The following is a 15,258-nucleotide window of genomic DNA, read 5'->3' on the forward strand; positions in this document are numbered from 1 at the left end:
TTGATCTTGATGAAGTAGAAGACAGCAGAAACTAGCTTTTCTGCTATCCATCAGTGTTCTAATTGAAGGGTTTCATGGATAGTAAGTAGGCGGCTGAACAGTGACAGAAGCATTTATGAGCATCAGCAACTCAAATCATATTGCTTTGTGTATCATATCTATACAATACATGTTCATGGGCCAATTTGCATGTATTAATGCAAGCTGAAAAACCTGAAATAATTCATGAGGATAAACACTACTCCCTCCACCTAAAGTCAGCTAATTATAGCTCTGATTAAGGCGATTGTTTTAAAAATTCCTTTGGGTATTGATGGGACTTGAACCACAAAAATTGGTTAAAGTGTTAGTATTATAATTTGAATATTTAAAGTATATTATCATTAAAATATTACATAGAATAATTAAAACTACTTACCAGGTACAAAGAACTGAATAATGTAGGGGTTGAGAAGTGTAGCTTGTACTTCTGTAATGTTATCAACTTTTAGGAACACTTGTATGCTTTCCATTTTGTGCATACTGATATTATTTAAAATCACATACACTTTATTGCTACCCTGAAATTAACAATAAAATTATATATATATATACACATATACACACACAGTAAAATATATATATATATAAATTAATTCAGAAAAAAAAAGAACATAATTATCAAAACAAAACGGTTTTGAATCAAGTGGACTGCCTCCATTATTACTATTTTTTGTTGATAATCATGAAAAGAAAATATACAGTAAAACTGCCAGTAATAACTATAAAGGCAGGCATAATAGCCACCTATAGCTAAGTAGTCAGCATTCTTGCAGTAAGATGTATACAATCAAATGTGTCATGTTTTTGATTTTACATAACAACCAAAATACATATGTTATAAAAGGGTGGGGGTCAAGCCTTGTTGATATTTGCTGAGGGAAGCAGCTATGTTTTGATAATAAATTCAAATCTTTCCCTGCTGCACTTCATACTACTCAGCTTATCTATAGTTTGGGGGAGGGGATGTTTTTTAATAAAATTTATAAGGTTTCTTAGAGGATCTACACAATACATTAATCATAAAATGAAGAGCCATAACTTAGTATTCCTATGCCATAAGGATAAAAAAAAAAAAAATTGTCTTCCCCACATAAATAAACATGTAAAAAACCATACTTAGCACAGCTTCAAACAGCATGGGTTTCAGTATAACACAGTTTTCAATTAAGTTTAAGTCAAAAATTTACTGTACATATTAAAACTCTGCAATAGCCTAGACACATACTCTACATATATGCTGCGGTGTAAACTCTATTATCTCACATGGAACACCTCAGGCAGTCAGCGGCAACGTGCAACATTGTTCAGTATTCTTAATTCCATCCTGACAAGATGATGTGATAGCTTTTCAAACTTTTCATTTCACAATTTATTTTTTACCCTTTTAAATATGACCAAAAATATATTTGCATCATTTGCATTAAAATCACTGCCGACAGCATGCAATCTGTTTGGCAGCATGTTTTGCCCCATTTGGTAAATAATTTCATTGGTTTTGAATCACAAGTTCAGCCGAAGACATTATGAAGATTGGAAAAGATTTGGGATTTGAAAATTTGGACACTACCAATGTACGTGACTGCACTGACTCACATGCAAATGACTTAGATGATGCAACACTCCTTGATATTGACCAGCAAACTGCACATGAAGAAGAGGAAAACAATTCTGAAGTGGCACCAAAAGAATTTAACGGGAGAATTGGAGAAAGTTTTTCAGGGAATTAGCATTAGTAGAGGCATATGATGCAAGAAAGCAAGCTTATTCAGCATCAGTCAAAAAAAAAAAAAAAAAAAAAACCACACCACTCCCACTTCACCCCTCCGTTCGCTCGAAATACCTGTCCAGTTGAGCCTTAAATTTGTTTAGGCTATCAACTTCAACAACAAGTGATGGAAGTCGGTTCCACCAACCAACCACCCGCTGACCAAAGGCAAATTTCCGCACATCTATTCGACATCCGTGCTTCCTCAATTTGAATTTATGCCCTCTGAGCTGATTATTCTGAGCAAGATGAAGAATCCCATTGGCATTGAGCATGCTCAAACCATTCAAAGCCTTATACACCTCTATCAGATCACCTCGTTGGTGCCTAGTCTCCAGACTCTGTAATTTGCAAAGCTTAAGCCTTTCTTCGTAAGAGCAACCCTTTGTTCCATTCACTAATCTTGTTGCCCTTCTCTGTACCCGTTCCAGCAGCTCTACATCCTTCTTGAAATGAGGCCTCCAGACCTGTATACAGTACTCAAGATGTGGCCTAACCATTGCCTTATACAAGAGAATAATCACCTCCTTATCCCTGCTAGAAAACTTCCCGTATATCATTGACAAGACACCATGAGCTACTCTTGCAGCTCGTCTGCACTGCTCAGAGAACTTCATATCTGCCTGCACAATTACCCCCAGGTCCCTTTCATTCTCCACCACTGTCAGTGTAGTACCGCAGAGTTGATACGTTGCTCTGGGGTTACTGTTTCCCATATGTAGTACTTTACATTTGTCAATGTTAAACTTCATTTGCCACCTCTCAGCCCATCTGTTCAACCTTTCCAGATCCTGTTGCAGCAGCATAGCGTCAGTGGTGTCCTTAACAACCCTGCCAACCTTTGTATCATCTGCAAACTTGGACATTAACCTTGATATCCCATCATCAATATCATTCATAAACACCGAAAACAACAACGGACCCAACACTGAACCCTGAGGAACTCCACTAATAACATTAGTCCACGTTGAGCAGTGTCCATTGATTACCACTCTCTGTCTTCTGCCACTCAACCATCCCCTTATCCATAGCAGCAATTTGCCTCCAATGCCACACTGCTCCAATTTGTGCAACAGTCTTCCATGTGCAACAGTATCAAAAGCCTTTCTAAGATCCAAATATATAATATCAAAGTTATTCCCTGCATCCAGTTCTTTTGTGACTACATCATAGTATCCAATCAAATTGGTCAGGAAAGACCTGCCTTTAACAAAACCATGCTGCGTATGAGCTATAACTGAATTCTTGTCTAGATGATCCTGCAGTGCTTCTTTAACCAGTGCCTCCATTAATTTACCTGGAACAGAAGTTAAAGTAACAGGTCTATAATTACTTGTGTCAGCCTTTGATCCTCCTTTGTGAATTGGGGTTACATTTGCACATCTCCAGTCTATGGGTACCTCCCCTGAGTCCAAAGAAGCTCTCATAATTATGGCTAGGGGTTTGCTTACTTCCTTTGCTGCCTCCTTTAATATAACTGGATAGATCCCATCCACCCCAGGTGCCTTTTTTATGTTTATCCTCAACAATCTCTCCTCCACTTTCCTCTCAGTTATTACAAAATCATCCAGCTCACTGCCAATGTTTACTTTACCTACATCATTCTCCTTCCTGAATAACTCCTCATGCGTGAATGTAGATGCAAAATACTCGTTTAGATTGTTAGCCACCTGAGCAGGATCCTCAACTGTTGAACCATCAATATCCAGTGTACCAATCTGATTCATCCCTTTACTTCTTGAGTTTAAATAGGTAAAGAACTCTTTTCTGTTTTTCTTTGCATCCTTTGCCAAGGATTTTTCGTAGTCTGCCTTTGCCTGCCTAATCTCCTTCGTGACTTGGTTACAGACCAACTTATATCTATCATAGGCTTCCATGTCACCCATTAATTTGTATGTATCCCATGCATTTTTCTTCTCTGCCACATGTCTCATTAGTTCATCTGACAACCATTTAGGCCTAAACCTTGAACAATATTTCTTAGTTGGTATGTAAAGCCTGGTAGCCTCCAAGATTAGTTCCTTGAATGCTTCCCATTTTGAGTTTGCTGTTGGTAACATCATCAGTTGGTCCCACTGTATAGAATTTAAATACTGTCTCAGACCATCATAGTTGCCTTTACGAAAACAAAAACCCTTCCCTTTACCTCTGATGGTAGTTACCTCCTTGAGTAAATCCCACTTCAACACACTGTGATCACTGCCACCTAGTGGTTCATTTATCTGCAGATTCTTAATGCATGAAGAATCACTACTGATAATCAGATCAAGAGTATTGCTCCCTCTTGTTGCCTCACGAACATGCTGATGTAGAAAACAATCATCCAATAAATCCACAAAAGCCTTGCTAGTGTGTGAGTTACCAACCCACAAATTCCGGTCAATATCTGGGAAATTAAAATCCTCCATTATAAGACACTGATTTACTGGCCCACTCTGTTTTCCTGTACAGCTGTTTATTATACTCATCAGAATCATTAGGCCTATAGCACATTCCTACTCTCAATTTTGATTTCCCTATGCTTATGTCACACCAAACTGACTCGGCACTGCCCTGTCCATCGATGTCGACTGGCTTCACTTCCTTGGACTTTATGTGTTTCTTAACTAATAGCATAACCCCCTCCTCCCCTCCTGTCCTGTCTATCCTTTCTATACACATTGTATTACCCAAATTCCAGTTCCGCATTCCTTATATCTGTGTGACACCACGTCTCTGATATCCCAACAATATCTGCCTTTGATTTTTTGAGCAATACCTCAAATTCATCAAATTTATTTACCAAACTCCTAGCATTGGTGTACACACAGGTATACATGCACCTGTTTCTATTCTTGGCTACCCTAACACAACCCATGTGTTTACTTGTACCGCAATGACTCCCAGCAGTCTCTGAAATATCCTGCATCTTGTTTTTCAGGCTTCTGCTCATTTCAATAGAAGCAGTGCCAGTATCACTTCCACCTCTGCCAGTGGCTACTGTTAATCTATTAGTCCTTGTATCCCCCCAACTAGCAGTTTTCCGACCCACCTAACTCTGCCTCGACAGCATCAGCAAAAATTCTTGCACCCTTTCTATTTAAGTGTATCCCATCCCTGTAGAAGCAATCTCTCCTGTTAACAAGTACAGTCCAGGCTGAAAAAAATTCTACCCCTTGAGCCTTGCACAATCCCTTCAGGGCCGAATTGATCGACAAGGCTCTCATCATATACTTCCTCCTATCGTGTCTGGGCAGAATTGCAGACACTTTCAAATTCAACCCTAATTCACGGCTTTTTTTCAACAGTGACCTGTACTTGCTAAGTAATTCCGCCGGTCTCCTACTCTTAATATCATTAGTGCCAACGTTTACAACTATATCACCTTTTGTGCCCTTAAAAGATGATATCCGCTCCACAACGTCATGGCCTGCGTCATGAGTTTACATGGCCTGCAAGGCGATTATGAATGGAGATCCAAATGTTGAACATAGCATCAAGATATGGCAAATTTTACAAGGTGGGATTCAATGCTACAAAGACTTAAGTCCGTTTGTTTCTATCACGTAAAGATTTTTCACAATTCATTAACAAAATATTACTTAGGTGTTATATGCAAATGTGTACATAACTATAGTTTCTGCAATGGTTTACAAGTTTTATACCCCTATATTCGTAATCATTATCAAATATTTGCCTCAAATACAACAGATTGTGCATGTTTAACCCGTAAGTACACACACTGCAAGGTAGCTGACCTTGACCCAGCAAGGTAGATGGCCCCCACCCCGCTCTTCCGGCCCATCTGTGATTCCCAGAATTTTATTTTCTGAGTGGAGTCTGGGAGACTCTTGTGTGTAGTTACGGGTTAAACTTGTCTGAGCATGCACTCACTTGTTTGTACAGTCCACTCAACCACAGAGCCTACATAAGTGGCATATCCCTTATGCAGTCACAGTATCCTGTAAAAACCATCGTGAGCTCTCATTGTGTGTATTAGTTTTCTTTTAGTATGGCAACCAGAAAGTGTATAAACAGTCCCAACATATTTTGTTACAAATGTGGTTGTTTTTTTCCTGTAAAGCAGAGGCAAAATATTACCGATTTTGAAAAAAAATTGTATTATGCATACTTTGACATAAAACTAGGCGATCAGGATAAATCGTGAGCACCACATCAAGTATGCCATACATGTGTCGAACATCTTAAAAAATGGAGTCAAGGAAAAAAAGGCGTGCTTGCCATTTGCTATTCCTATGGTGTGCCGTGAGCCAGTAAGCCATGCAGAATGTTACTTTTGTGTATGTGATGTTAAAGGTTACAATTCAAAAAATAAAAAGGACATCAAATATCCAGATCTACCATCAGCCATAAGACCGGTTCCGCACAGACCTGATCTGCCTGTAAAACCTCCACCAGAAACTTTGGAGTCCACATCTTCTTCCACCGAAGCAGAAGCTAAAGAGGTTAGTGAAGAGGAATGTTATCAACCAGAAAATATTTTAAAGCTGCAGCAATTCATGCAAGTTGAACTGAACAATTTAGTAAGGGACTTAGGTCTTCCAAAGTATGCTGCTGAAATTCTGGGATCCAGACTTCAAGCGAAGAACTTATTTGCTCCAGGTACATCATTTTCCTGGTACAGAAATCATGGATGGGAGTTTATACAGTATTTTTTGCAAGGAGGTCCTCTCGTATATTGCAGTGATATTGATGGTTTAATAAGTGCCTTAGGAGCTCCATCATATGTTCCTAGTGAATGGAGACTTTTTATAGACTCTTGTAAGACTAGTTTAAAATGTGTTCTCTTGTATAATGGAGATAAGTACACATCTGTGCCAGTTACTCATTCAGTCTACTTAAAAGAAACTTGTGACAATCTAAAGTTGCTTCTGGAGAAAATTAAATATCAAGATCACGAATGGCAACTATGGGGAAACTTAAAAGTGTTATGTATGTTGTTTGGGCAACAGGGTGGGTATACTAAAATGCCATGCTTTATTTGTGAATGGGATAGCAGAGCTAAAGCACTGCATTGGACAACGACGCAATGGCCTCGGAGGCACAATCTTAGACTGGGGTAAAAAAAATATTGTGCACGAAAGTTTGGTGAAGCCAGATAAAATACTTTTACCTCCACTGCATATCAAGTTAGGCATAATGAAGCAATTGTTAAAGCATTGAATAAGGATGGTAACTGCTTTAAGTACCTTTGCAGTAAATTTCCCGGTCTATATGACGCAAAACTTAAGGAGGGTATCTTCATTGGTCCCCAAATTAGAAAACTGGTTTTAGACGGTCAGTTTGAAACTACTATGACTGATGTTGAAAGGGAAGCCTGGATTGCTTTTAAAAGTGTAATAGAAAACTTTCTAGGAAATCATAAATCACAGGATTATGAGAAAATTGTTCAAAATATGCTTAAAAAGCTTCACAATTTAGGTTGCAATATGAGCATCAAAATTCACTTTTTGCATGCCCATCTTGATTTTTCCCCCAAAAATCTTGCACAGATGAGCAAAGAACAAGGGAGAGATTCCTTTAGTACATAGAGGAAATGGAGCAGAGGTACCAAGGAAGGTGGAATACAAGCATGATGGCTGACTACTACTGGTGTTTAAAAAGAGAGAAACCTGGCATTGTACATAAAAGAAAAACAATTAAACATTCTTTTCAAACAAAGAGACAAAAGTCTGATTAATGAAAGTTTCAGAATTTTGATTAATACTAGTTAGTATTTACGTATTTTTCAATATATGAAAATGTAATTCTATCAATTTGTCATTACTAAATACAATAAAGTTACATACTTTGTAAAAAAACAATACTTTTTTATTTCTTAAATTGTGATGTATCTGGATATGATAGAAAAAAATCTAAGTCATATTTGAAATCACAGCAACATATTTTGGGAGTAGGACCTATTGAAATTCAAACCCCAGTGAACAAACTTAAATTTGTAAATTAGTGTTATCAGTGCTATGCAGAGTATTGCTGTATATACATATATAAGGTGTATATCAAGTCTTTTAAAGATGTTAACTGCTGTATACTTGGTATTTTCATATAACGTTTGTTGTTGTAAATGTTAATCATGTTTTTGTATAATGAGAGAATTTTAAATTTTTTAACAAAAAAAATACTACAGAGTGGTTTCTTATTAAAAATAATATAATTTTATGTTTCATTTATATTTTTATATGTTGTTCAAAATAACTCAGCTAAATGCATGTTAAATTCCAATAATCACAATTGTAACATTGACTTAATAATAATGAATTCAAAACTTTTATTTTCACAGAATTATTATCCTGATACAGCTCAAAAAAAAAAAAAAAAAAAAAAAAAACACACTTCACACATCACCTACCCATTCCCTCTAATAACTCTAATTCTTCCCCAAAATTTATTCAAACTACCCATCTTCATAATACCAGATGAAAGTTTGTTCCAACCATCTGCTACTTTCTGGCTGAAAGCATTCCTCTGCACATCTCTCTTGCACATCCTTCCTCAATTTAAATTTATGCCCTATTATGTATGTTGTCTGAGCAAAGAGTAAGGATGCTATCAACTTTTATCTTCTTAATCCATTCAAAGCCTTAAACACCACCTCAATCAGATGTCAGTTTCTAGTTTCTTCATTCCTGCAAATTGCAGGAATGAAGTATTTCTTGGTAACAGCACCCTTTTGTTCTCTGCACCCATTCCAACAGATCCTCATCCTTCCTAAAACTTTGGTCTGCTCATTAGCTTATACAGCAGTTGTATTAATTTTACAGATGAATTTTATTGATTATTTTATACAGCAAAATTGTCTTGTTTGCCTTAATGGCAAAATTCTTGTATCATTGACAAAACTCCATGAGCTGTCCTAGTAGCACAGCTGCACTGCTCAGAAAATTTCATGTCTGAGTGCACAATTCTTGCCCCCCAGGGCTTTTTCATTCTCCACTACTTTGAGCATGTTGCCACACAGTTGATATGGTGGGATTACTGCTACCCATAGTGCTTTTCATTTCTCATTGTCATACATTTATTGCCACTTCCCAGCCTATCTGCCCAATTAAACATAGACATTAACCTGATATACCTTCTTCAATATCATTAGAAGAGCAGTGCTACTCTTGATAACCACTCTTTATTCTCTCCCGCCCAACCATCCGTCTAACCATAGCAGTACCTTTCTCCTAATGCCATACGGCTCCAATTCGGACAGCAGTCTTTTACGTGGAACAGTATCAAAAGCTTTTCTAAGGTTAGCCAGACAAGGTCACCCCTTCACAAATCCATTTTGTAACTGGAGTATGACTGCATTTCTGTCTAGGTGGTACTTTAACCAGTGTCTCCATTATTTTCCCTGGAGCAGAAATCATGCTAACATGTCTGAATTACTCATGTCACTCTTTTATTCCCTTTGCAAATTAGAGATACACTTTACATCCCTAGTCTTTAGGGACCTCCCTTTAATCCAAAGATGTGCTCATAATTATGGGTAAACATTTGCCTACCTCTTTTACTGCCTCCTTCGATATAACCAGATAGATCCCATTCACTCCAGATGTATTTTTTTATGTTCAGCTTCAATTTCTCTTCCAATTTCCTCTCAGTTATCGCAAAATCATTTAGCTCCCTGTTAAAGTTTGATATACTTCTGGCATCACCATCCCAAAAAACTCCTTGAGTGTGAAGGTAGATGCAAAATATCCATTCAGTTTTTCAGCAACCTGGGCAGGATCTTCCTTCTCATAATCTGCTTTAACTTGCCTAACCTCCTTTGTAATTTGACTACAGACTAGTTTATATCTACTGTAGGCCTCCGTATCACCTGATACTTTATATAAGCATCCCGTGTATTTTTCTTCTCTTCCACAAGTCTCATCAATTCGTTTAACATTTAGGTCTATGCATTAAATAGCATCTTTTAATTGGAATAGAAAGCCTTTATGATTACTTCTCTGGATGCTTCTCTTACAGAATTTGCTCTTGGTAACATCATCAACTGGTCTCACTGAATAGATTTAAAAATTGTCTGACACCATTGTAGTTATCTTTATAAAAGCAAAAGCCCTTCCCTTTGCCTTTGATAGTAGTTACATCTTTAAGTAAATCCAACATCAATACACTGTGATCACTGCCATCTAGGGGTTCCTTCATTTACAGTTTCTTAACACATGAAGGGTCACTGCTGATAATCAGATCAAGAGTATTGTTTTCTCTTGTTGTCTCTGTAACATGTTGGTGTAGAAAATATAAAAATAATAAATTTGTACTAATGTAGAATAAGAAAAAGAAAGAGAAATGTAAAATAAGAAAAAGAAAGAGAAATGTAAAATAAGAAAAAGAAAGAGAAATGTAAAATAAGAAAAAGAAAGAGAAATGTAGAATAAGAAAAAGAAAGAGAAATATAGAATAAGAAAAAGAAATGCAGAAAATGAAATCTGCCTTAACTAATGAGCAAATGAAATGGATAAAAAGTTTTATTTTTCTTAAATCAAACCTTTTTAAAGAAAATATACCCCACTAAAAATACTTAATATTTATAATGAAATTTGTAAAAAGAAAATCTCTGAGCAAATGATGTGCACATTTTGATCTTTGGTCTTTAGTGTTTGGCAATGCTGTAATGATTTACTAACTGAGCAATTAACTGCTTGTTTTAGATTGATGGATGTTGATCTATTCATCTTCCTTAAGTCTAACTCAGGCGCCTCCGTAGCCAGGTGGGAAGGGGCAGCAGTGCGTAGCACACGCTTCTTGATTGGACCGGGGTTCGAGCCCGTCACCACCAAATACAGAGGATGCGGAAAGGTCAGGGAATGACCACCGCATATCCCGGAGCAATATGGCCTTAGTTGCTAATGCTCCTAAAAACCAAATAACAAACAAACAATAAGTCTAACTCAAGTAATTTTGGCAGAGTTAGATACCATAGATGAGGCACCAGCTTTACTAACACTGTTTACAATCTCATGCAAAAAAGAGAAAGTTTTTTTCCACTGTCTATCTTCTTCTGATTGTTGCACTTATGACAGTTTGATAATTTATGTTTATGACATACAGTTGGATCTCTATATAATGAAATCAATTGTTTGCTTGGAAAAATTCATTAAACAGAAATTTCGTTATAGAGAAATATGACCTTTCAACAATGAAATATACTGTAATTCAATATTCAGAAAAATAGTAAAAGTTGGGAAATAAATCAGATAGAAGCGGGAATGAATAAATTTTCTAACATTTAAAAACAATTAATTTATTAATACATACATATTAAGAAATGACTATGTACACAATGGCACACAATATATGAGTAAACTTTTAAGAATTATTTCATAAAATATTTGGTTATTTTTTGTTGTACACTGGATTTTACTATACATCGTTTGTAAAAATGTTTGCATTGTTTTAAACACTCAAATATATTTACTTCACAGTGAAGGCCTTGAAACAATGTTTCAAATGCTGCCAACATTTCGTGTTTGGAAGGTTTAATATTGCCCTATTTTTTATCCAATTCATTGTCACTAGTACTTTGAATACTTTACAAAATGCTGGAGTCACTCAGACACTCAACTACTATGATATCATTAACAACTCCTAAAAATTCGTCAAGAACAATTTCTCTACTGATCAAGCCTCTCTTTTGGAGTTCTTCCCAAGATTGCTGAATATCTTGTTTGTTTGTTTGTTATTTGGTTTTTAGGAGCATTAGCAACTAAGGCCATATTGCTTCGGGGATATGCGGTGGTCATTCCGCATCTTTCCTTTCCGCATCCTCAATATTTGGTGGTCATGGGCTCGAACCCCGGTCTAATCAAGAAGCGTGTGCTACGCACTGCCACTCCTGCCCACCTGGCTACAGAGGTGCCCGAATATCTTGTAGTAGCTCATCTCTGTTAATTGGAGTTTTAGCAAAACAATTCTTAATCGTTGTTTCCGTCACATCTTGACTCCACACTTTCACCAACTGTGATATGTACATCTGCAAATCTATAACAGAATCTATAGACTGGTTGATTTCTATTCTCAGTATAATTTTTTTTTCAGTATTCGTCTTCGGTGGTGCATTTTCAAATTATTGACAATGCCTTGGTCCGTCGGCTGCAGATTAAACGAAGTATTCAGAGGGAAGAAAACAAGCTTCACACTTATAAGTTTCGAAATTACTAAGTGAAGGTTTCTGTTTTCTTTTGTCATCTTTCTATTGAAAGTTAAAATCCACTGTTCAAGAATTTCACGTCATTCAAGATGTTTTGTTGTAGTCCAACTCTAATGACTTTACTCCTTTGAAACATGGGGGGGGGGGAGGTTACCTTTGCCTATTTCCAAAAGCTTCAGTTTTTCATTACCAGTCATATTGCACCAACCAAGACTGCAATTCTTTCCTTACTATTTTTACCACATAAACATTTATCACCTTTAAAAGTCAGTGTCATGTTCGGGAAAAAAATTAAAAAAAAGACCTGTTTCGTCAATGCTGAATATGTCTTTGGGCTCAGTCCTCCGTATTAGCCCTCATGGTTAGCACAGTTAGTAGGATTGCCATCCTCCCAACACCAGGTGGAAAAGACCTAAATTTGAGTACCGTCAATGAAGTAAGGAGTTTTTATGGGTCTTTTTCACAATGTGGCTGAGTTAGTCAGTCTCAAGTGAGGGTAGCATGGTTTTTTTCCCTCCCGGAAACTTGTGTTTTTCATCTAACAAACAGAAAATCGACTTCAGAACAAACACACACAATTTTTCAGACCATATACATGGAACAATATGGCCTTAGTTGCTGATGCTCCTAAAATTCTACAACAACCACTATTTTTTTTTTTTTCAAAACTATTTCTTTCCAATGGGTACAGTCTTCTTCGATCATAACTCCACTTTCACCAGAAATAACTTTTTCGAGTAAGCCATGGCACTTTTTAAATTTGTCCAGCCAACCAGAACTGGCTTGGAATGTTTTATGCCCCAGAAAATATGTGCAGTCCACAGCCTTTTCTTTTATTAATGGCCCTGATATCAATATATTTTGGTCTCAATCAACTTCACCCACTTAAAAACAGCTTCATCTACACCTTCATACAGGCATAATTTCAGAAGCTCCTGACTGGGTGCCCTTGTGAGTAGCATAGTTAGTAGAATCACCATCCTCCACACATCGAGTGGAAAAGAACAGAGTTCAAGTTGTGTCAATGACAACAGGAATTTTTATGGGCCTTTTCACAACTTGGCTGAGTCACTCTGTCTTAGGCAAGGGTAGCATTGTTTTTCAACCTGGAAAAACAGAAAATCGACCTCAGAGCATGCACAATTTACAGACAATATCATGGAGCGATATGGCCTTAGTTACTGATGCTCCTAAAACCCTATAACAACATCCGCGACTGAGTCCCATTTCTTCGAACAGTTTGAGAATCAAAACAAGGTTTTTTCAGAATGGTTGACCCACTGCTGGCAGGGATACCGATTTTAAAGTGATTTCTTTTTATATCACCCCAATCTACATTATTAAGCATGTGCACCTTTTCCATTAAATTCAAGGATTTCTTTGGTAAAGTTACTTTGCACTGCACCTAAAACAAAACTGATTTAGGGACTGCTCGTACTACCACGTAAACAGAGACAAGTGAAATTTAGTGAAAGTGTGGATGACTTATTTTTGTGAAATGAGTCATCTTTAATGATTTTACTCTTTTGAAACATGGGGGGGGTTACTTTTGCCTATATCCAAAAGAATGGGCCTAATTCTCTAATAGGTTGCTTACAGTAGAAAACAGGTTGACCACAGCCAATGGCCAACGTTTGAGTCAAGAATATGCCTTAACCTTTGCCAATTGCTGTGGACACATAGCTAACAGTTACTCAGCATGACTTCTTGATACAGTAGAGGTGGTTGTTGGGTTTTATGGATACCACTAAATTGTGGAATGTTTAAGCCCTTAATTCTTAAACCTTTTAGCTTTAAATTCATGCTTTCAATAGCATCAGCTCTATTGCCTAAAGGCCAGAGGTGCAAACAATGCGTACCCAGATTTCTTGAAATCATTTCATTATATTGAAATTTTCTTCATTACACAGAAACTATTTTCTATGTAATGACCAAGTCGAAATCAAAAAAATTCACTAAATAGAAAAATTTGCAATATGGAAGTTCGTTAAAGAGAGATCCAACTATATTTATATTTTATTTTTTTCTAACAGGATTAATAAAAATTGTTTTTTGTTTTTTTTTTGAGAATAACAAGGCTAAAAGACAACAGAACATTTTTAAATTTTTTGAAATTTTCACTAAAAAATTTAAAAAATTGCATTTAACAAACAAGTTTCTTTCATTATAATTATTTTGCAATCTTTAACTTTCAGTCTGCCATTTTTTTTATTGGGTTTGACTGCAATGAAAAATATATTAGAGTAGGAAATCTGAAAACTTACTTAGCAAGTACTTCTTGTACTTGTTAATCACGAGTTAGGATTAAATTTGGAAGTGTCTACAATTCTGCTGCGACATAATAGGTGGGAGTACATGTTGAGAACCTTGTCAATCAGTTCAGTCATGGAGAAACTGTGCAAGGCTCATAGGTTAGGATTTTTCTCAATGTGATCTGTGCTTGTTAATAGAAGAGACTGTCTTTACAAGGATGGGCTACATTTAAATAGAAGGGATGCAAGGATATTAGGTGATGCTATCAAAGCAGTGTTAGGTGCATTGGAAAACTGATGTCGAGGAATTCATGCACTGCTGTGGATGAATGGAACAAGTGAATACATGGACTGTGTATTCACTTGTGACAAGTGAATGCATGGACATCATGGAACAAGTAAATATATGGACTGTGTTAGGGTAACTAAGAGTAATAACAGGTGCATGTATACTTGCATGTACACTAATGCAAGGAGCATAGTAAAAATTTGATGAATTTGAAGTACTGATTAAGTCATCAAATGCAGACATTGTAAGGTTATTGGAGACCTGTAAGGTTATTGCAGACATTGTAAGGTTATTGCAGACCTGTAAGGTTATTGCAGATATTGTAAGGTTATTGGAGACCTGTAACGTTATTGCAGATATTGTAAGGTTATTGGAGTCCTGTAAAGTTATTGCAGATATTGTAAGGTTATTGTCACTAAGACATAAGTGATGCAGAATTTGAATGCAGGGAGCACAACGACTACAGAAGAAACATACAAGACAAGATGGGGAAGGGGGAGGGGTTATGCTTTCTGTTAATGGCATTCTGCCTCTTGCTTAGATTACACTCATGAGGGAGCATAAATTCATATTGAGGAAGGATGGTTACAGGATAGCTGTGTGGAAGGATAGCTGTGATGGAAATTTGTTCTAACAATCACCCACCTGCTGGCTGAAGGCCAGCAGGGTTGATTGTTAGAACAAATTTCCATCTGTTGTTAAGAAAGTGGGTAGTTTGAATAAATACAAGGAAAAACTAGACAAATTATTGGAGGGGATGGGCAGGTTG

The 15,258-nt window shown here is 36.7% G+C and overlaps 1 protein-coding gene across 1 annotated transcript in view; it reads right to left on the minus strand.

The window, feature by feature from the left end:
- LOC150081673 (uncharacterized) overlaps positions 1–15,258 on the minus strand; it is a 180,856-nt gene that overhangs the window by 108,859 nt on the left and 56,739 nt on the right. Inside the window, exon 3 of the mRNA XM_090380279.1 lies at positions 419–560. Coding sequence (XP_090236405.1) covers positions 419–560 — 142 coding nt within the window. The remainder of the gene's footprint in view (positions 1–418; positions 561–15,258) is intronic.

Source organism: Mastigoproctus giganteus, chromosome 8 (assembly GCF_048544385.1).
Source record: "Mastigoproctus giganteus isolate SK-2022 chromosome 8, ASM4854438v1, whole genome shotgun sequence".
NCBI lineage: Eukaryota > Metazoa > Arthropoda > Arachnida > Uropygi > Thelyphonidae > Mastigoproctus > Mastigoproctus giganteus.